Source organism: Citrus sinensis, chromosome 5 (genome assembly GCF_022201045.2).
Source record: "Citrus sinensis cultivar Valencia sweet orange chromosome 5, DVS_A1.0, whole genome shotgun sequence".
NCBI lineage: Eukaryota > Viridiplantae > Streptophyta > Magnoliopsida > Sapindales > Rutaceae > Citrus > Citrus sinensis.
Window position 1 is genome coordinate 10,899,460 of NC_068560.1, and position 25,133 is coordinate 10,924,592.

Consider the following 25,133-nt stretch of genomic DNA (forward strand, 5'->3'; position numbering starts at 1 on the left):
ACTAATTCGGATTCGGGGTGTAGTCACAGTTAAGGCTCTTTACCCCTCCCAAATGGTGTGTTTAGTGAGGATCGAACCCGAGAGCTCTTCCCACTTACCCAGCCTGCGCCGCCAACTGAGCCACAACCGTTTGGTATATTCAATTATTTAATAAAACCCCTCTTTATAATTTCCTCTGGGTGTTATCTATCAAAATCTCTCTTGTAGAGTTGTTTAGATTAGAACATCATTTAATCTTGCTTTACGCATTATTAAAAATCTCATTAAGTAGTCTGGGTTAGAACGATATCTAATCATGTTTCGATTAAAGCATAACCTAATTGCGTTGGTTTGATCCAATACTAAAATGAAATCTAATTTTCCTACCCTATCAATTTCCGCTTTTGCTACGCCTCGATCCATCATTGAAAATGTCATCAGAACAAATGAAAAAGGCTTGTAGAATTAAAGTCGTTGGATTAACGAGTTTGTATAAAAAAGATTTGGTCTTATACTTTCATCTTATACTTTATAAATACATTTGAAAAGGAAAAACTCTAATTGCAACTAATTTTTCTTTTTTTTTATTATTTAAAAGTGATCAAATTTACCTTTCTTTATTGTGAGGTCTGAAAGATTCAATTCAAATTGTATTCTTTGCACAACTAGATTAATTGCACTTAGCTGGAACAAGATTAACAAATATATGCTCTCAAATGATACAATACTGAAAAATATAAACGGCTACAAAACAGATTCATTATTATTTTGGAGGTTTGAGTAAGTTGAAGCATCTCGGCTTAAGTGGTAACAAACTCAACCTCAACTGTAGCGTCTTATCTTCTCCATCTTCGTTAAGAGAATTATATGCGATTCAAAGGAATTTTTTATGTTCAAGGTAATTAAGCCTAAGCCTGCTTCTCATTTTATCTACTACCTAAATTTATAGATCTTCAACAATATTTAATATTTGATTAGTTCAGAGGAATCAAATTCTAACAGGCTTTATTAAGCAAACTTTCATGTACTCTATCAATTAATTAATTCGTACCTATAGTACTTTTTTTTTTTCAAGTTATAGCCTAATTGCAACCTGAATTTTATTAAATTAAATGTATAAGTAGAAACATAATATTGATAGCCTAAATTTTATAATAACTAGAAACATAATACTAAAATAAATATATAAAATTTAAATTATTTTCAATATTATAAAATAATTTTTTTATTATTAATACATGAGATAAAACCTATTTAACCCAAAGATTTATCTAAAATTTGTATAATAAATATAAATATATTATTAAAATAAATATAATAATTTAAATGTTAAGAATTATTTTATATAAAAAAAGTTAATATTATTAGTGTATTAGACAAATTAAACTATTTAAATTATATTTGTATTTTTATTAAAAGCTTTTAAAGTCAAACTTTTTAGTTACTATTTACCATGGGTATTATAGTTAAAAGTGGTCTTGATGTCCCCTATTAAAAACTTTGATTCTATATGATTATCTCCCCAAACTTTGGGGATGTGACTGTTCTTTTTCCTTCATTTTATTAATAAGTTTTATTATTCAATATATATGCTAAAATATTTTATACATTTAGTAACTCTTATATAGTTCAAGGATGAATGAATCTTCAGGTCTATCTATAATGATCCTTGAAGATCTCACATTTTCAAACAATCACTTCCAAATTTCAAAATCACGTGATCCATTCTTAAAGTAAATAGTTAAATTCATAAAATGTTAACTAATTCCACTCTCCATGCATAAAGTCTTCTAAAAAGATAATTTTATTGGTTGTTTGCTTTTAAGTTGATTCGTATTTTAAACAAAAACGTTTAAGTTGTATATATCATAGTGAGAGTTTCTTCGGAACAACTCCCTTGTTCTAACATACACAAAAAGAATGGTAATTTAAAAGTAAAATAAATAGGTGTTAATTATATATCTTGATTTTCATTGATTATGTGATCAAAGTGACAATTTTGATTAATTTCTTTTTCAACGTTAATTTTTAGGTATTATATTTGGTCATAGAATACACGCTTGTTAATTTTTCAGCCATTGACTGTCATATTCTAGATTTAATGGTACTTTTCTTGATCAGGATACTGGCTCTCTCTTCACCTCTTATGAAGAGATTTAGGGTTAATTTATTGTTACAGTTAATAGTCTTTAAACATGGATAGATTTATTGTTTTGATGACAAAATAATGCCTGTTAAGGCTGCGACTATTAACAAAATTAGTATTTAATGTAATATGTTAATAGATTTAAGATTTTATAGATTATTAATTGTTACAAGTTAATGGATTAATTATTTTTTCAGGCCAATGAGTTACTGCATCTGCAAGATTTGACCATAATTACCTTAAGGGTATAATAATATGCTTTAGTGCTTAGCAAAATATAATATCTCCCTTTAAGTTTGATACGTCTCTTTCCATCAATTTACTTGTAATATCTCCTCATCTACCCTGGATTATCTTATATCAATTGAAGATCTCACATTTTCAAACTATCATTTCCAAATCTCAATATAACTTGAGCCATTCAAAACAGATCACGTGTGGAAATAACCAAATATACGTAATAACAGAGCCACATTCTTTTGCCTCCAAAATTCTAATTATATAACTTCTACATATCTCATTGCCTGGTCACAAGATGTTGGCATATTTTCCAAATTCCTCTTCCATCAACATCACTAGGAGTATGTTAATCTCTAACACGTTAATTTGAGTGGAGAGTTTCCAACTTGACCGCCAGAAAGCAATACAAAGCTAGACACACCTGATAATTCTCTTTCGGTAAAATTTAATTAATTTTAAGGGAATGTTCGGCCAACCTATAGAATTTCATATTGAACATTAGAATATACAAATTGATAGAGTGATTAGATGTTAATTTGCTGACGATACATAGATCTCTGTCGATTGGTATACAAATGGACGTACTTGTGGTGATAATTGAACCAAAAGATATGAAGCTATAAAGATTTGGCGCCTGGAAAATGATGAAGTGGGTTTTAAGTAGCTTTAGGTGCGTTTGGGATTGAGGTACTGTAGCTTAAAAGGTATAGTTGCTGTGGAAAAAAATCTCTAACTAGGAAACAAAAGTTAGTAATATATAATAAATGTAAATTTTAAATAATAATTTTGATAAAATTATTAAAAATATAATATATTTTCCATTATACAAGTAAAAAATCATATCAATGTAACTTCCAAGCTACAACCACTAGTATTTACCAAATACTTTAGTGCTATAGCTTTTAAGCTACAGCTGCCCAACCTCAATTCCAAACGCACCCTTATTTTTTTAATTAGCCTTCTGCCTAAAAAGATAATTTTACTAGTTTTTTGCTTTTAAGTTAATTTTCATTTCAAACAAAAAAATGTTTAAGTTGTATGTATTATAGTGAGAGGTTTTACAGAGCAATTCTCTTCAAATAATAAAGGAAAAGAAATAATTTAAAAGTAAAATAAACAAATGTTAATTATATGTCCTGATTTTCATCGATTATGTGATCAAAGTCAGAATTTTGATTTCTTCTTGTTCAATGTTAATTTTTAGATTATATTAATTTCAAGAATTTAAAATATTTGGTCTTATTCTATACTTGATGGTACCCATTTTTATTAGAGGTAATGAGTACTTTTTCTCCTATTATAAGAATTACATTAATTGTTTTATATATTGTTACAGTTAGTGGTCTTTAAAAAAGGAAAGATTTCGTGTTTGCATGACCAAATTATACCTGCCTAACATTGCGACTATTAATAAACTTATTATTTAATGTATTCGTTAAAAGATTTAAGATTTTATCTATTTATTAATTATTTGTTATAAGCTAAAGGTTGAACTACTTTTTCAGGTCAATATGCATTTGTTATAAGCTAAAAGATCTAAACGCATCCACGTTGGCTGCAGATTTCAGGATCCCCGGGAAACAATTAAATATTATTCCAAGCTTCAACCATGCAAATTAAGCCGATCCAATAGACGTGAGTCACTTGAGCATGATAGGTAACATGTCATCATCCTTGTTCTGATCCAATTAATTTTTGACATGTATACATGTATATATTTTTTTAAATTCATCAATCACAACTCGGAAGAAAAATGAATTTAAAAGTACATATATGACAAAAATTTAAAATACATACATGGCAAAAATTCATACGCCGATCTAGCGAAATATTGTCACGTACATAACAATTAAGGTATCGCTTTTCCCTTATATTAAAGGCGACATGGCAGTTTATAATAATCTAATAATATCATGCTACGTATGGATGGTTTCCTCAATTTCCTCCAATTTTACGAGACACTAATCAAACATTCACAAACTTGGCCATTATAAAATTAAATAAAAAAATTGAATTAGTGGGATAAATAGAACAAATTAAAACCCAAGTCCCAACAAACATGGCTACTAAAGGAGCCCAAAACACAGGTCCTAGTGTTTTCAGTTACTAACAGAATAAAAATTTATAAAAAAATCTAAAATCAAAAGTCTTCCAATGTATTAATAGCGAGAAATTGATTCAGAGCCACAAATCTCATATTTATCAACAATTTTGAAGATGAAGAAGTGGAAGAAAATGAAGATGAAGAACTCGAAGTGGAAGAAGAGGGGCTGGTGGCGAGGAGCTATAAGGATCTTGAAAACTTAAGATTCCTTGACTGGAGTGGTCTGACGAAGGAGCAAAGTTGGGCGGTGTGCTGGCAGAGTAAAGATTAGTGTCGGCTAAGAGTTGAGGGGCAAGTCATTTGAATTCAATTGATCTCTATCGATTGGTATACAAATGGACGTACTTGTGGTGATAATTGAACCAAAAGATATGAAGCTATAAACATATGGCAACTGGAAATTGATGAAGTGGTTTCAAGTAGCTTTATTTTTTTAAGGGTAAAAACTTGTTTAGTCCCTATATTATGAGGTTAGTGTCCATTTAGTCCCTGTATTTTTAAAAACACCTCAAAATGTCCCTGCTACTAAATATTGACACTTATGCCATTATTTTTTATTATTTTTAACTTGTTTTTACAATATTACATTTTTACAATAATGTTTCTTTTTTGGATATTAATAAAAAATTAAATTATCAAATTAAACTCAAAAATAAAATAAAAACAAAAAAGGTATATATTAATTTTTGTGGAAGCTTACGTATGTCTAAAAAATTAATATCGTAAAAAATTACATTATCAATTTTTTTAGAAAAATTAATATTTTAACTCAAGAGTGTGTTTCACAAAAATTAATATATATTTTTTATTTTATTTTATTTTTTAGTGTTAAACTGGTAATTTATTTTTTTCTTTTTAATAATGTCTAAAAAAATTATTATAATAGGGTTATTTTTTTCTTTTTAATAATGTCTAAAAAATTATTATAATAGGGCAATATTATAAAAATAAGTTAAAAAGAACAAAAGATAATGGCAAAAGTGTCAATAATTTAATGGTAGGGATGGTTTGAGGTATTTTTAAAAATATAGGGACTAAACGGGCACTAACTTCAAAATATAGGGACTAAACGAGCTTTTACCCTTTTTTTAATTAGTCTTCTGCCTAAAAAGATAATTTTACTAGTTTTTTGCTTTAAGTTTAAGTTAATTTTATTTCAAACAAAAATGTTTAAGTTGTATGTATTATAGTGAGAGTTTTTACAGAGCAATTCTCTTCTTCAAGTAATAAAGGAAAAGAAGTAATTTAAAAGTAAAATAAACAAATGTTAATTATATGTCCTGATTTTCATCGATTATGTGATCAAAGCTAGAATTTTGATTTCTTCTTGTTCAATGTTAATTTTTTTATTATATTAATTTCAAGGATTTAAAATATTTGGCCTTATTGTAGACTTGATGGTACCTTTTTTTATTAGAGATAATGAATACTTTTTCTCCTATTAGAAGAATTACATTAATTGTTTTTATATAATGTTAGAGTTAGTGGTCTTTAAAAAAGGATAGATTTCATGTTTTCATGACCAAATTATGCTCGCCTAACGTTGCGACTATCAATAAACTTATTATTTAATGTATATGTTAAAAGATTTAAGATTTTATCTATTTATTAATTATTTGTTATAAACTAAAGGTTGAACTACTTTTTCAGGTCAATGTGAGTTGGTGCATCCGCAAAAGTTCTCTCTCTTTTTTTTTTTGGGTTAATCGACCATAATTTACCTTTTCTGTTGGGCAAGTATAACATCTCCCTTCGAATTTGAAGTCTCTTTCCATCAAAACTGAAAATATCTTCTCTTCTCCCTTCATTTATCTTATGTCACTTGAAGACCTCACATTTTCAAACTATCACTTCCAAATCTCATTATCACTTGAGGCATTCTTGAACCATTCAAAAACGCAAGTGTGGAAATAACCATTCTTTGGTCGCGAAGATGGTGGCACATTTTCCAAATTCCTCGTCCATCAACATCAGTAGTCGACTAGTCGTACGTTGATCTTACAAGTTAACTTGAGTGGGGAGTTTCCAGCTTGATTGCTACAAAGCAACACAAAACTAGACATACTTAATCAGTCCAGTGATTCTCTTTCGGTAAAATTTAATAAATTTTCAGGGAATATACGGCCAACCAATAGAATTTAAGATTGAGCTCAAGAAGATACAAATTGATAAAACCAAATGGACTTATTGTGGTGATAATTGAACCAGAGATGTGAAGTTCTAAAGATTTGGCAGCAGTTAGTTAGTGTATAGAAGGACATAAAGTCAAGTTCCCATTATTATTACTTTTTTCAAAATGCATCTTTACAACACATGCACCTGCCAAAAATTCTAATTTGTTAACTAATAATAATTGAGTACCTTCAATGGCTTTCGCTGTATTGACTCCACCAGCTACAGTTTTCAAAAATGACACAAAATATCGAAAGTGCGAAATTTAAATTTTGGCCTTGTAGGTCAAAATACAAACAAAGAAAAACAAAAAGCTACCTTGACTTTTAACTTAGCATTTTTAAATGCAAGAATAATGATAATATTGAATGAATAAATAAATAAATAAATACGAATTTTCATAATTGGGTTAAACCAAATAACAAAAAGACGGATTAGGACATCTCATCTCTTCAAAGTTAGCTTAACTAGGGGTGCGTTTGGGATTGAGGTTGGGCAGCTGTAGCTTAAAAGCTACAGCACTAAAGTGTTTGGTAAACACTAGCTGCTGTAGCTTTTAAGCTATGTTGATATGATTTTTCACTTGTATAATATAAAATTTATTATATCTTTAATAATTTTATCAAAATTATTATTTAAAATTTATATTTACTATATATTATTAATTTTTGTTTCATAATTACAGCTTTTTTTTCACAGCAACTGTAGCTTAAAAGCTACAGCACCTCAATCTCAAACGTACCCTAGAACAACCCCATCTCTTCTTTGAGATTCTTAACAGCTTCACTAACTCCATCCTGAAAGAAGCATAAGTTTGTGAAATTTATTTTCAGTAATGTAGCTCACAGAATAAATAGTAAACACAAAAATTTACAAGATGCGGGCTACAGTAATTCCGACAGCAATGGCTTCAACGAATTCATAAAATAAATAAAAACAAGAACTTCAACAAAAGAGATACCGAAACTACTATAATTCAACTCAAACTCAATAACTGACAGTTCATAAAGTGAATAAGATTTGAATTCCTAGCAGCTAGTTGACAATCAAATCATATAAAAAGATAATTTAATGGAAGGAAAATCCAGTTTAATGCAGATATGAGATACCAAAAGGAATGAAACTTAATGCAGCAACCAGCCATAGCATTGATAAAGCTGGGAACAAGAAAGTACTTTAATATGCATGTACCTCAACAGAGATTCTTTCAGCAATCTCTTTCGCACATTCTTTGACTCTAGGAGATAGTGCATACCGAATGGCTTGTGATAGTGCTTCTGCAGCTTCTTTAATGCTGGTGTTGTCCACATTATTTGGAACCAAGTGATTCCTTTTTAGTGGTTCTGGAGCAACTTCAAGCCAAAACATCCTCTCGGCCCAGTAGAACTGGTCCAGCATGAATGGACACAGTATCTGACATCCAATATCCATAAAGGAGACGAATATATAAGTCAAAATTATAGCATACAAGTACTATCACAAAAATAAAACTAAAGAAATAAAGGTAACACAAATGAACTAATATTCTGGCAAAAACCATTTATACCATGTTTTGACTCAACAAGCTCGATGAAGTCCATAAATTTACAATAAATATTCATTTACCACCCTGCTTGTTCTAGATGTAATCATTGTTGGTGGGTTTGTCACAGAAAACAATTTATATATATGCCCTTACTTGACAGCAAAAAGTGATCAAAGGAGAAATTTATCCCTAAATTCTTACCACAAATGCGTAGGAAAGCAAACAAGGCGTCAACAAAAGGTAACATTAGGGAAAGGAATCTCTGTTGAAGACAATATTCAACAAACCACTCTTGAAATTCAATCAAAAAACTGACATCCAACAGAAAGAGTGTCACCAGCATTAGGGCAACAAAGATGATCGCACTTTAGCATTCAACCAATACAGTAAAATTATGTATCAATACAACACAGTATGTATCTTATTTCCAAATTAAATAAATCAACAATTAACAAGCTCATTTCCTTCTCCTACATATCCGGAAAAAGTGATATTTTCAGAACTTTCTGGAGTATATTCATTTAAAGTTACTCCTAGAAATTAGATTTAAAAGGGGAAAAAAAGGAGAAAAAATGGGATTGTAGTTAATTATACTGGCAGAAGAATTCCTATCACCATTAAAAATGCACGAGCTTGTTGAATTATATAGGTGTTTCAATTACAAAGGTTAGGTATGGTTGGCTGCCTTCGTACAAAAAGATTTTTCAACAGTAATAAAAATATATTAGAAGAAAATTGTGCGTAAAGCAACAAAGTGTTTAGAAATCAACCTGAGGGATTCCTGCATGTAGTGCTGCTGCAGTAGATCCACTGGTTTGTATTCATATATGTCATACAATATGAATGTGTACAATATATGTACAATATATATATATACAAATACAACATACATTAATACATATACAACAAATGTATGAATACAATATACATACATATGTGTGTATACATACACAATGTATACATAATTCATGACATTATACAACACTAATACAACATACATGTATTACATATATATACATGTGTTGTATATATATATACATCATATTTGTATATATATATACAACATATATATATATACAGTTGTATTATGCCGTATGTTGTAATACAATATATATTCATATATGTAATACAATGTATATATTGTATTGTTGTATTATGATGTAATACATATATGTACAACATTCTATGTTGTACATATTATTGTACATTGTAATACAATGTACAATAATATGTACAACAGTATATGTGTGTAATAAAACAAATGAATATGACAACCATGTATGTGTATTATATGGTTGTCATATTCATTTGTTTTATTACACACATATACTGTTGTACATATTATTGTACAATATATGTACATATGAGTGTGATATATGATGTACACATATTGTACATTATAATATGATGTACATATATGTACATATTACATGTACATACAATATTGTATTCATATTGTATATACATGATTATATACATCTGTGATTATACATGTTGTATACAATGTATTATATTACATATGAGTATAAAATGAATTATAATGTGTACATTTACATGTATATACAAATATGATATACACATACATGGTTGTACATAAAGTAATACACATACATGGTTGTACATATGTACATTATGTACAACCATGTATGTGTATTACTTTATGTACATACAAACACATTTGTATGATTATTGTGTACATGTATATTCATACAAATGAATATACAAACATATTGTAACCATATGTATTCATACAATATGTTTGTATATTCATTTGTGTGAATATACAAACATATTGTATGAATGCATATGGTTACAATATGTTTGTATATTACAATAATATACAACATGTCACATAATTACATAGATCATCATATTCAACAACAATAACCATATTGTAACCATACATACATAATGTACATTCATATGAATGTCATACATTATTGTATATTATATGTACATTCATATGTACATATGTACATATGTATAATGTGTAATATACAATTGTATATTACATATGTACATGTATGTCATATGTAAACATACATGACATGTAATACACATAAAGTTGTAATACACAATGTGTTATGTGTTTGTATATATACATATGTACATATATGTAATACAAATTCACATGTACATACAATATGTATGTTTGTAATACAAATGTATTTCATATACAATTATGTAATACATAATTGTTTTATTATAATATAATATGATATAATATGTACATATATGAATACAATGTGATATATGTACACAATAATCATACAATATGATTATTGTGTACATATATCACATTGTACATATTGTATACATATATGAATACAATGTATATATATACAATATATTACATATGTATATATATTGTATACAATATATATACACATGTAATACATATGTGTGTATGTACATACAATATGTATATATAATATGTACATATTGTATATGAATTGTACATTACATACATAATATTTGTAATATTTGTTATACATGTATGTACATATACATACATGTGTTGTATATGATTTGTATATTCATAATGTATGTGTATACATACATATGTATGATTTGTATTCATTTGTATATTAGATATTGTATACATAACATTATATTACATGTAATTATGTATGTGTTGTACAATATACAATGTATATATACATATATGTATTACAATGTACATTCATACATTGTAATACATTTGTAATACATATGTATTACAAAGTATACATAATGTATATATTAATGTACATGTATTAATGTACATACATGTACATACAATATTGTATTACATTATGTATTACAATACATATATATACATGTATATTATGTACATATATTACATAATATGTATGTACATACAATATTATGTAATATATGTATGTACATACATATACAATTGTAATTGAAACGACCCGCCCCGAAACCCCCTAGGCGAGTCTATCTAGTTACATCAAAACAGACTTAAAAATAATATTATACGTAAAGAATCTGCTGAAAATTCGACAGAGTCTCCTTTATATATATAACACTCCCAAAGTACAAATATGAATATACAACAAACTCCAGTGCTCAACATACTCAACCAAAAATACTGAGTTATATAATATACAACCCCAAAAGAACAAGATGACCAAGAAGTCCCAACAAAAACATTTATATACTCTAGCACCATCACGTGGCCAAGACTCAAAATATATACAGTCGCTGGGTCGGTCTGGTGTACCTGCAACCTCCTGGTGAGGGGGGGAAAATATAATAAAAACGGGGTGAGTTTAAAACTCAGTGAGATCAGTGAGTGGATAGTAGGTTTGAAAATTGATCTTTACTTTAAAAGAAATAAGCATATCCAAACACGGTTTCATTAAACCATAAGTGAGAAATCAGAAATAAATCATTAAATATTTAAATCAGATTACCAACCATAGAAATCATATCACCAAATCATATCGATTTCACAAATCTGAAAATCATATCTCATCATATCTCTGCATGCATAATCTAGTCCCCAAAGGACAAAAGCGCCCAAGCACACGGCCCAAAGCCTCTGTGTGTACTCAGACGGGCCCCAAAGGCCTCCTTACAATCAGAGCGCGCACCTCCCTTATTACCCCTCAGTTTGGCGGGCCTCCCTTATTACCCCTCATCTATATCACTGTACTCATATTCACATACCTCTTTACCACATTTTAAATCATACCACATTTGAATCCACTTTTCTTAACTTTCAAATAATATCACACTTTATTCAAAATCGATACGCAAAATTATTAACCAAACATTTTCATATAATATCAACAAGTGAATAAAATCCATTTCGAGAAATCATTAAATCAACACCTTTAAAAATACTTATTCCGCAACCATGCTTTACTATCATAATTAACTCTAAAAATAAGTTTCGTATATTCCACTCACAGTGACGGTGTTCACAGTCGGTTATCGTCTACGTCCGCGGACCGGTTCTCGCTCGCGGATCCTCCTAAATCAAGGAAACGACATAATTATTCTCCGTAAATCGGAATTCCGACTAAATATATGCAATAACTCGAAACGAACATTTATCCATAATTAACAACTCCCGTGACGATAAAATTACTAAAATGCCCTTGAGTCCGTAAATCATTAACATGCTCCGAAATCATAAATCACCGAATTATCCTCGAAATCGTAATTACACCCAATTCACAATTCTATGCATTACTAAAATATCCACAGGCTCAGAAATGACAAAATTGCCCTCATAGTGTGAAATTACCAAAATGCCCTTGCCGGTCAACGGTCACCGGAATTTGGTCAACGCTGGCCAGGAAGCTCAAATCTTAAAGTGCCAATCACGCTGAGTTCAATGGTACCGGCGGTGAGCTCCAACGCGCGGCAACGACGCCGGAATCTAGCTCGACAGCCGTGAGTTCCAACAATCGACCGGCAGCAAAACGACGACTCTCGGTGCCTATGAATGGTCGGAAATGGAAGAGGGAGTCATGAGGAACAAAATCCAACCGGTGGTGTCACTCAAAACCGACGAAAATCTCGGCGGAGTAAAGTGAAGCAGTCGCGGGTTTCAAGCTTCGATCGCCGGCGTTCCGGTTCGTTTTCGGCAGTTAGGATGGCAGGGGAACGACGGTCGGCTTCTAAGATTCAGATCGGTACCAAGCTCGGCCAAAACGGTGGTCGGAAACGTGAAATCCGTCCGGGTTAAAGTCGCGGGTCGGGTCGGATCCGGCGGGTCAAGATCGGGTAAGTTGGCAGCTTCTCTCTCTCTGTTTTGCACGTGCATGTGTTTTTCCTCTGTTTCCAACATATTCCTTTGCTTATAAACTCTTTCACCGCCTCATGCCATTTTACATTCACAGGTATTACAATCCTCCCCCCTTATAAAAATTTCGTCCTCGAAATTTACGTACCTGATAAGAAAAGATAGGGATATTGAGCTCGCACTAAGTCCTCGCGCTCCCAGGTAGCCTCTTCCTTTGTATGATTCTTCCATCGCACTTTTACTAGAGGGATGGTCTTAGAACGTAGAACTTGGTGTTTCTCTTCCAGTATCTCCACCGGTTCCTCTTCGTAAGTCAAATCTTCCTTCAACTGAATTGGTTGCTTCGACAACACATGACTCGGATCATATATGTACTTCCGGAGCATCGAAACATGAAACACATCGTGGATTCTGGATAACTCGGGTGGTAGAGCTAATCGGTATGCCAACGGACCAATACGCTCCACGATCTCATACGGCCCAATATAACGTGGACTTAACTTCCCACGTTTCCCAAATCGAAGCACCCCTTTCCAAGGAGATATCCGTATGAAAACTCTATCACCAACTTCGAATTCAAGTTCCCGCCTACGTTTGTCTGCATAACTTTTCTGTCTATCTTGAGCCACCTTTAATCTATCCCGAATCAATTGTATCTTCTCGTTCGTATCCTGGACTAGTTCTGGACCGAATAACCTCCGCTCACCAACCTCATCCCAACATACTGGAGTCCTGCATTTTCTACCATACAAAGCCTCATATGGTGCCATCTCAATACTAGCTTGATAACTGTTGTTGTAAGCAAACTCCATCAGAGGTAAATAATTGTCCCAATTTCCTTTAAATTCCATAACACAAGCTCGCAACATATCCTCTAGAGTTTGAATAGTTCGCTCTGACTGTCCATCAGTCTGTGGATGAAAAGCTGTACTGAAGTTCAACTTGGTGCCTAAAGCATTTTGCAAGCTAGTCCAGAATTTAGAAGTAAACCGGGAATCTCTATCTGAGACTATGGACACAGGTACTCCGTGAAGTCGAACTATTTCAGCCACATAAATACTTCCCAACTTGTCCATCGAATAAGTGGTCTTGAAATGTAAGAAATGAGCAGATTTTGTAAGTCGATCTACAACCACCCAAACACCATCATGTCCTTTCTGAGTATGTGGAAGTCCCGCCACAAAATCCATAGTGATGTGCTCCCATTTCCACTCAGGGATAGGAAGCGGCTGAGAAAACCCTGCAGGTCTCTGATGTTCAGCCTTAATCTGCTGACAAACTAAACACCGATATACAAATTCTGCTATCTCTCTCTTCATACCTTGCCACCAGTAATGATCTCTCAAGGTACGGTACATCTTCGTACTACCAGGATGCATAGCATAAGCTAAACAATAAGCTTCTTCCATGATCTCCTTTTTCAACTCTTTAATATCAGGTACACAGAGTCTATTACCCATGAATACAACTCCATCCTCTCTCACCATAAAATCGGTTCGTAAACTTTTCTGCACATCCTCTTTTAACTTCATTAACTGTGGGTCCTGAGCTTGCATATGGTGAACTTTGTCAATCAAAGTCGGCCTAACGCGGAAGTTAGCTATCAAAGCTCCACGATTGTCAGTATTCAACTCGACTTCCAAAGATCTCAACTCGATCAACAGAGGTACATATTTCACTCGCAAGTGAGCGATAGAGCTGGAAGACTTTCTACTTAGTGCATCAGCCACCACATTTGCTTTGCCTGGATGATAATCGATAGTGCAATCGTAGTCCTTAATCAGTTCGATCCATCTCCTCTGTCTCAAATTCAACTCCTTCTGAGTAAACAAATACTTCAAGCTCTTATGATCGGTAAAAATCTGACATGTTGCTCCATATAAGTAATGCCGCCATATCTTGAGTGCAAACACCACTGCTGCTAGTTCTAAATCATGTGTTGGATAGTTTTGTTCATGCTTCTTAAGTTGTCTAGAGGCATAAGCCACCACTTTCCCATGCTGCATCAATACACAACCCAATCCCTGCCTAGAGGCATCACTGTAAACCATAAATCCTTCATTACCAGATGGAAGTGTAAGAACTGGTGCTGAGGTCAAACATGTCTTAAGTTCTTGAAAACTTTTTTCACAGTCATCATCCCACTGGAACTTAGCATTCTTTCTGGTTAATCGTGTCATAGGAATAGCAATCTTGGAGAATCCTTCCACAAATCTACGATAATAACCAGCTAACCCAAGAAAACTCCGAACCTCTGTGACATTTGTAGGCCGTTCCCATTTCACAACTGCTTCAATCTTTTGAGGATCAACATAAATACCTTCAGCTGATATCACATGGCCCAAAAATACGACTCTGTCCAACCAAAACTCACATTTGCTGAACTTGGCATACAACTGCTTCTGTCTCAAAGTCTGTAAAACAGTCCACAAATGCTCTGCATGCTCCTTCTCGTTTCGGGAATACACCAAAATATCATCAATGAATACAATCACAAACCGATCTAGGTATAGGCTAAATACCCTGTTCATCAGGTCCATAAAAGCAGCTGGGGCATTTGTCAATCCAAATGGCATCACTAAGAACTCATAGTGCCCATAACGGGTTCTGAATGCTGTTGTAGGAACGTCAACATCTTTAATTCTAAGCTGATGGTAACCCGAGCGCAAATCAATCTTAGAAAATACTTTTGCCCCTTGGAGTTGATCAAACAAGTCATCAATACGCGGAAGTGGATACTTATTGCGTACCGTAACTTTATTCAACTGCCTATAGTCGATGCAGAGTCTAAAAGTCCCATCCTTTTTCTTAACAAATAAGACTGGAGCTCCCCACGGGGACACACTAGGTCTAATAAACCCTTTCTCTACCAACTCTTGCAATTGAACCTTCAGTTCCTTCAATTCTGCTGGAGCCATTCGGTACGGTGCCATAGATATTGGAGATGTTCCAGGGACTAAGTCAATAGAAAACTCAACTTCTCTGTTAGGTGGCATTCCAGGAAGTTCATTTGGAAAAACATCTGGAAATTCTTTAACTACTGTAATATCCTCCAATCTCAATTCTCGAGCTTCTGTATCTATCACATGAGCTAAATAAGCTGAGCATCCTTTTCTTAACAACCGTCTTGCACTAATAGCAGATATAACACATGAGGGTAGAACTCTGCGCTCCCCACAAAATTTCACCTCAGCTTTCCCTGGCTTTTTAAACACAACATCCTTTTTGAAACAATCCACCGTAGCATAATGAGATTCAAGCCAATCCATACCCAAAATAGCATCAAAGTCATAAATCTCTAAGGAAATCAAATTCGCCTCAAATTCATGTTCACCCATTCCAATCATACAATCTCGATACACACTCTGAGCAAGTACTGACTCTCCGGTAGGTGTACGAACAACTAATTCGCAATCTAGCAGTTCGGGCTCTTGCCCTATATGCATAGCAAAAGTACGAGAAACAAAAGAGTGTGTGGATCCAGGATCAATAAGAATATGAGCCTCGCGGCCAAGGATAGATAATATACCCATAATAACTTCGGGTGCAGCACGTGCCTCCTGCTGCGTCAAAGCAAAAACTCGAGCCTGAGTATGAGGTCGACCAGACTGACCTCTCTGACCTGAAGCAGTCGTCTGACCCCTAAAGGTAGATGTAGAACCTCCTGTCTGCACTCCTCTCTGACCCTGAATCTGGCTAGAGTAAGGCCGGTACCGTGAGGCTGTCCCTCCTGTAGAGCTATCACCCTGAGATAAAGTAGGGCAAAATCTCCTGATGTGTCCAGGCTGACCACATAAATAACAAACTCTGTCTCCAACACGACATTGGCCCTGATGATTCCTGCCACATGAAGGGCAAGAAGTTAGCTGGAAACTCCTAGAACGATCATCACGATATCCCCCGCTACTGCGGTCGTACTGTCCCTGAGTCCTGGTATTACTCCCTACCAATGGTTGTACAGAACTATGACTAACAGCTTGTCTCGAGTCCCCTCTGAAGCCTGTACCCTGACTCCTTTGCATACTATCAGAATAACTCGTAGGAATACCCCCTCTCTTGGGCGGCCTACTACTAGAGTCACCCTCTGCCCAGCTCTGGCTACGCTTTTGCTTCAGTGCATGAAATCTACGTCCCTCTGCAATACTGTGCTCTACTCTCCTGGCTGCCTCAACTACCTCCCCAAACTCAGTATATCGTGATGCAGTCACGGTGGTACGAATCTCAAATCGGAGGCCATCCTCGAACCGTCTGCATCTCTCTCTCTCATCACCGACTACAGATGTAGCAAATCTAGAGAGATCTAAAAATTTCTTCTCATACTCCTCAACTGTCAGAGATCCCTGAACCAACCGAAAGAATTCACTCCGTTTAATATCCTGATATACAACAGGAAAATAATGATCGTAGAATTCCTTGCGGAAAATAACCCAAGTAATCGCAGCATGTCCCTGATATCGTCTCTCCACTGTCTGCCACCAATGGTAAGCTCTATCCTCGAGCAGGAAAGTGGCGAAGGATAATCTATCATCTTCTGGACACTTCATCACATCAAAAATACGCTCTAACTTAACAAACCATGACTCAGCCTCAGGTGGTTCTCCGAAACCATTAAAACTCTTCGCCCCTAAACTCCTCACTCGCTCAATAGTATTTGCATTACCGACATGTGCTTGAGTCTGATTTTGCACAACTGTAGTCATGATTTGAGCCAGCCTATCAAATGACTGCTCAATATTCGGGGCATCCCCCGGTGTCTGTTGTGCAATTCCATGCGTAGAGGATTCAACTATCCCCTCATTCGCGGGTTCACGTTCCCCCGCAGGTACACTACCAGAAGTCAACCCAGCTATTGGCCTAGTACGACCACGGCCACGGCCACGTCTACTACTACGACGAAGCATAATGGTGCCTACAAGAGATAAACTCTGACTTTAATAAAGATAAAACTTATTATGATTAAGACAGTAAAGTCTACAGAATCTAAAACCATGCTCTGATACCAACTGAAACGACCCGCCCCGAAACCCCCTAGGCGAGTCTATCTAGTTACATCAAAACAGACTTAAAAATAATATTATACGTAAAGAATCTGCTGAAAATTCGACAGAGTCTCCTTTATATATATAACACTCCCAAAGTACAAATATGAATATACAACAAACTCCAGTGCTCAACATACTCAACCAAAAATACTGAGTTATATAATATACAACCCCAAAAGAACAAGATGACCAAGAAGTCCCAACAAAAACATTTATATACTCTAGCACCATCACGTGGCCAAGACTCAAAATATATACAGTCGCTGGGTCGGTCTGGTGTACCTGCAACCTCCTGGTGAGGGGGGGAAAATATAATAAAAACGGGGTGAGTTTAAAACTCAGTGAGATCAGTGAGTGGATAGTAGGTTTGAAAATTGATCTTTACTTTAAAAGAAATAAGCATATCCAAACACGGTTTCATTAAACCATAAGTGAGAAATCAGAAATAAATCATTAAATATTTAAATCAGATTACCAACCATAGAAATCATATCACCAAATCATATCGATTTCACAAATCTGAAAATCATATCTCATCATATCTCTGCATGCATAATCTAGTCCCCAAAGGACAAAAGCGCCCAAGCACACGGCCCAAAGCCTCTGTGTGTACTCAGACGGGCCCCAAAGGCCTCCTTACAATCAGAGCGCGCACCTCCCTTATTACCCCTCAGTTTGGCGGGCCTCCCTTATTACCCCTCATCTATATCACTGTACTCATATTCACATACCTCTTTACCACATTTTAAATCATACCACATTTGAATCCACTTTTCTTAACTTTCAAATAATATCACACTTTATTCAAAATCGATACGCAAAATTATTAACCAAACATTTTCATATAATATCAACAAGTGAATAAAATCCATTTCGAGAAATCATTAAATCAACACCTTTAAAAATACTTATTCCGCAACCATGCTTTACTATCATAATTAACTCTAAAAATAAGTTTCGTATATTCCACTCACAGTGACGGTGTTCACAGTCGGTTATCGTCTACGTCCGCGGACCGGTTCTCGCTCGCGGATCCTCCTAAATCAAGGAAACGACATAATTATTCTCCGTAAATCGGAATTCCGACTAAATATATGCAATAACTCGAAACGAACATTTATCCATAATTAACAACTCCCGTGACGATAAAATTACTAAAATGCCCTTGAGTCCGTAAATCATTAACATGCTCCGAAATCATAAATCACCGAATTATCCTCGAAATCGTAATTACACCCAATTCACAATTCTATGCATTACTAAAATATCCACAGGCTCAGAAATGACAAAATTGCCCTCATAGTGTGAAATTACCAAAATGCCCTTGCCGGTCAACGGTCACCGGAATTTGGTCAACGCTGGCCAGGAAGCTCAAATCTTAAAGTGCCAATCACGCTGAGTTCAATGGTACCGGCGGTGAGCTCCAACGCGCGGCAACGACGCCGGAATCTAGCTCGACAGCCGTGAGTTCCAACAATCGACCGGCAGCAAAACGACGACTCTCGGTGCCTATGAATGGTCGGAAATGGAAGAGGGAGTCATGAGGAACAAAATCCAACCGGTGGTGTCACTCAAAACCGACGAAAATCTCGGCGGAGTAAAGTGAAGCAGTCGCGGGTTTCAAGCTTCGATCGCCGGCGTTCCGGTTCGTTTTCGGCAGTTAGGATGGCAGGGGAACGACGGTCGGCTTCTAAGCTTCAGATCGGTACCAAGCTCGGCCAAAACGGTGGTCGGAAACGTGAAATCCGTCCGGGTTAAAGTCGCGGGTCGGGTCGGATCCGGCGGGTCAAGATCGGGTAAGTTGGCAGCTTCTCTCTCTCTGTTTTGCACGTGCATGTGTTTTTCCTCTGTTTCCAACATATTCCTTTGCTTATAAACTCTTTCACCGCCTCATGCCATTTTACATTCACAGGTATTACAGTAATACAATACATATGTACATACATATATAATTATGTAATATATATATTACATTGTAATATATATATCCACAATGTATATATATTTGTATAATGTAATATAATATACAAATATATAACATGTATACATAATACATATAATATGTATTATATATAATACATAATACATATGTAATGTAATACAAATACATATTATATATAATTGTAATACACATATTATATATAATATGTACATAATACATAATTGTGTATTACAATATAATATACATACAATTGTAATATGAATGTATATAATTAATACATAATTATATATAATTAATATATAATTAATACACATATTACATATGTATTGTAATATGTACATAATACATATTACATATTATATATATATATATATTATGCACAATAACACAATAATCATATACATACACATACATGTGTATGTATGTTTTATGTATATGGATGTATGTATTATAATATTATATGTACATATTATACATTGTATTACATAAATACATATTATATATTGTATACATACATTACACATATTGTGTATTACATATGTACAAATATTGTACATACAATGTATTGTATTACAATACATTGTGGGTGCGTTTGGCACACTGTATTGTATTATGCTGTATTGCATTATTTTAATGCAGGTATATTGTATTATGATGTATTGCATTAACACTGGATTATAATAATACTATACAACGTTTGGTGCTATATTGAATTGTATTAATTTTTAACTATACTATGTTTGGTACTGTACTGTATTGTATTAATTTTTTTATTAATTTAAAAAATAATATTTATTAACTTTATGTTTATTTATTAAAAAGTAATTATTTCTTTTAATTTTCCTGTCTTTTTTAATTTTTCTTTTCTTTCGATAATGTTCATTATCATTATTTGTTACATGTGTCTCTTCCCTTCGTCTTCTCCAATTCTTTTTCTCTTTCTTCGTCTTCTTCGGTTTGCTTTCTTTTTTTCTCCCCTCCTTTTCTTCTTTTTCTTCGTCTTTTTCAGTTTCTTTTCCCTTTTTTTTCCTCTTTTTCTCCTTTTTTTGTCTTCTTCTTCTTCTCTGGCTTTATCTTCTCCACAGAGCAAGCCGATGGTGGTGGACCAGTGGCTGTGGTGTCGCGCGGCACTGTGAAGGCGTCGGTGATGGCATTGAGCAATGATTGACAAGTCGATTTGGTGGTGCTGGATCGGGTGATATGAAGTTCATCGTGAAGGATTGGGGTGAAAATGTTGAAAAAATTTCTTAATTTTTTCCTCTGTAATGCAATGCGGTATAAACCCGTCACCCCCTCGGGTTTGATTTATGCGGATTTGACCGCATTAACTTTATAAGTTAATGCAATACAGTTTAAGAGCCAAACATGTGTTAGTATTAACTTAATGTAAACAATATTTTTATCTCATGTTAAGCGGACTACCCACCCTGTATGTAATACAATGTATTGTAATACAATACATTGTATGAACAATATTTGTATTGTAATACAATATGTACTATATTTGTATTACAATACAAATATTGTATTGTAATATGTACAATATATTATATACATATGTTATAAATTGTATTACATATATACATTCATGTATATATGTAATACAATTTATAATATATGTATATATTATATTACATGTTATGTATTGTCTATTATAATACACATTGTATATATGTAATGTGTATTATAATTGTATATACATATTGTAATGTATGTTATATGTACATACATATATGTATGTATGAATGTACACTTGTATTCCAACATTGTATGTATTTGTATTATGGAATACAAATATGTATGTACATATTTGTATTATATGTACAAATACAAATATGTATGTATGTATGTACATATATGTACATACATACATATATGGACAAATATGTATGTACATATAATATGTACATAATCTAACATTATGGAATATTTGTATTATATACATGTAATACAAATATTTGTATATGTATATAATACAAATACATATGATGTATATATTATGTATTATGTAATACAAATATTGTATACATCATATTTGTATTACATAATACATTGTATTATGTATTACATATAATTATGTATACATGTATTATGAATTGTTGTAATGTACATCATGTTACAAATACAATATTTATGAATGTATTACAATATTTGTATACAATGTTGTAATATTACATATACAACATTGTATACAAATATTGTAATACATACATAAATATTGTATGTATACATATGTATACAACATGTATGTAATACATATGTATGTACATATTACATATGTGTATTATATTGTAACATACACAAATATGTATAAATGTAATACAAATATTGTATACATATGTAAAATGTTGTTACAAATATACAACATGTATGTATTATATTACAATGTATGTACATACATTGTATGTAATGTACATTATGTATGTGTTGTATATGATTACATTATATTATACAAATATATATATATATTATACACATACAATACATTCATATACATTAATATACATGTATACATGTATACATGTATTACATGTATAATACATATGTATTATACATTAATATACATTAATATAATATAATGTACATAACATAATATATATTGTATATATACAATTATGTACAATTGTATATATTATTTGTATACACCTGTATTACAATGTACATAAAACTGTATTACAATTATATTATATTAATGTACATGTATAATATACATTAATGTTTTACATATACATTAATATAATACATATTGTAATACATTTTTATGTACATTGTAATACAAGTGTATACAAATAATATATACAATTGTACATAATTGTAATACATATTGTACATATGTATTATGTATGTACACAATAACACATAATTCATACATATGTATGATATGGAATACATATATACATATTTGCTGAATTAATGTATTTGTATGTATTAATGAATTCATATTGTATGAATACATGAATACATATTGTAATTAATACAATTACAATATGTATTCATGTATTCATACAATATGAATTCATTAATACATACAAATACATTAATTCATTTGTATACAAATGTCATACAAATGGACATGTACATGTACATATAATTGTATTATGTAATACATACATAAATATTGTATTACATATACAATATATGTAATACATATGTATTATGTATACATATACATATGTATACATATGTATACATGTAACCATGTGTACAAATACATATTAAATATTGTATGTATACATAATTGTTATAATACAAATATATAAAAGTATTTGTACATATTATATGTATGACATTGTATTAATATATGTAATACAATATGACATTGTATTAATATATGTAATACAATGTCATATTGTATTACAATATATGTTACATATATTGTAATACATTGTATGTATTACAATACATACCTCATGAAGAGGACCTCAGATCCTGAAATGCCAAAAAAATTCACAGGCACATTGGAATCATAAACAATATTTGAAATAACGTGAAAGAAAATAATGCAGAACTTAGCTAACAAAGCTAGTTGAAAAACTCCACATCCTATTTCCTACACACACAAGGCATAATTAACTCACTTGATTTCCAGTCAATATTGGAAAGGGACCCTTCAATTCCAGTCAATATTGGAAAGGGAACAGTTATTACATTAACAACCATAAATTAAAATAGAAGTTTCTCCACATCCAGAGAGCAGATAGGGTTCTGCTGAGCACATTGCTAGAGCAAACTCAGCAATATCTGTTAAATTAAATAACAGATATTGAGAAAACCAACATGAAGATATCATTAAAGCGTTTAACTAATACATCATATAGTTAGAGTTACATCATATATATGCAATGAATTTCTAAGCCTTACATCACAAAACAGAACAAAGTGTAACCCTAACCATATACAAAAAATTTCTAATTCTTACATCACAAAACAGAACAAAAGTGATGTAATCCTAACTTTGAAGAGTTACAAAAGCAGCATGTTACAATATGCATATACAAAAGTTTCTAATTCTCCCTCAAACACCCACCGCCTCCACCCCCCAGCCCTGTCAGGAAACAAAACCCCCTTCTCCCTTCTCTAAGTCTAATTCTTCAGCACCCTCAGCATCTAGTCCACCAATCTCAACCCCACAGATAGCAATCATAATCAGAATAACAAATAAAACGAAGAAACACTTTAACACAGCCATAAAAGAGCCGAAATCGAAACCCATTTTGTAATGAGCCAAAAAAACAAAGTGAAATTTTGACGATTGAAACAGCGGCTAAAAGCCTAAACAAAAGCCGAGTTCTGACACCCATTAATGCAAAACAATTATAAACAGTAATTCATTGCAAAATATATAACATGACATGACTATTTTTATTTTTATAAAATAAATTATGAAAAAATGAAATAAAATTGAGAAAGGAACAGAAAAAGAACCAGACTTTGCACCGGTAGGACGGCATGGTTGAGCCGTGCAATCGAACGAGAGAAGAGAGAGAGGTCTCACATCTGCTGCTTCGGTTGCATTTTGGCCCCCGCCGACATAGAGCGTTTTCTGTTCTTTTTTTTCTTGAGAAGAGAGAGTTTTCTTTCTCTGTCGTTTATATTTCTTTTTTACCCGAGAACGAAGCGCCTTTTTTTCTTTTTTTTTTATTACTCCCGAAATGTTGCTTTAAATTTTGTAATTTAAATTTCTTTTAAAATTATAAATAAAATAATAATAAAAATTTGTGGCTGACATGGTTGGTGGCTGACATGGGTTGATTGTGACATAACAAGTATAACATTTAATAAAAAGAACAAAAAGTTAAAATTCGTAATTATTAGATCTGATGTTAATATTAGATCTAATGTTAATTATTAGATCTGATGTTAATATTAGATCTAATGTTAATTATTAGATCTGATGTTTGAATTGATTAAAATTTAAAAAAATTAAATTTATTACGCTAATTGATTTGATAGTAATAAGTAAAGCTGATAAAATTTGATACGATCCGATTACCCGACACGAACACGACACAAATAAATAGGTACGAGTCGTCGAATTTGACACAATTATTAAATATGTTGGGTTTGAGTCGACACGATTTTTTGTCGTGTTGGGTTAGGGTTAAAGTTCTTGATCCATTTACCCAATCAATGACCCGATTATATTTTTATTTTAAAATAATTTGTAGGTTCTTGTTATCAAAACTCAAATATTAGAGATGATTCTCTCTTTTATTTTTATTTT

General features: G+C 32.5%; 1 protein-coding gene across 2 annotated transcripts; it reads right to left on the reverse strand.

Moving 5' to 3' along the window:
• Positions 1-6,191: 6,191 nt before the first annotated feature.
• On the reverse strand, positions 6,192-24,562 carry LOC102624668 (sterol 3-beta-glucosyltransferase UGT80B1-like). Of its 2 annotated transcripts, none has more exons than XM_052441524.1 (3): positions 24,340-24,562; positions 7,833-8,054; positions 6,192-6,506 (listed from the first exon to the last, which is right to left on the reverse strand). In XM_052441524.1, exons 1-3 carry the CDS (start codon positions 24,358-24,360, stop codon positions 6,468-6,470), a joined length of 282 nt encoding a protein of 93 aa, XP_052297484.1. In that variant the 5' UTR covers positions 24,361-24,562; the 3' UTR covers positions 6,192-6,467. The 2 variants fall into 2 exon arrangements, with proteins under 2 accessions (XP_052297484.1, XP_052297483.1); XM_052441523.1 differs by lacking the exon at positions 6,192-6,506 and adding an exon at positions 6,849-7,438 and having other exon boundaries at positions 24,340-24,561.
• Positions 24,563-25,133: the final 571 nt, after the last annotated feature.

Bases quoted from the DNA above. Each gene is read 5' to 3' on its own strand.
- LOC102624668 (XM_052441523.1), bottom strand. From the start codon at position 24,360: ATGCCGTCCTACCGGTGCAAA. The intron at 8,055-24,339 runs GTCTGGTTCTTT...ATTGGATGTCAG, and splicing joins TGCCGTCCTACCGGTGCAAA to ATACTGTGTCCATTCATGCT. The intron at 7,439-7,832 runs GTACATGCATAT...TGCTTCTTTCAG, and splicing joins CTGAAAGAATCTCTGTTGAG to GATGGAGTTAGTGAAGCTGT.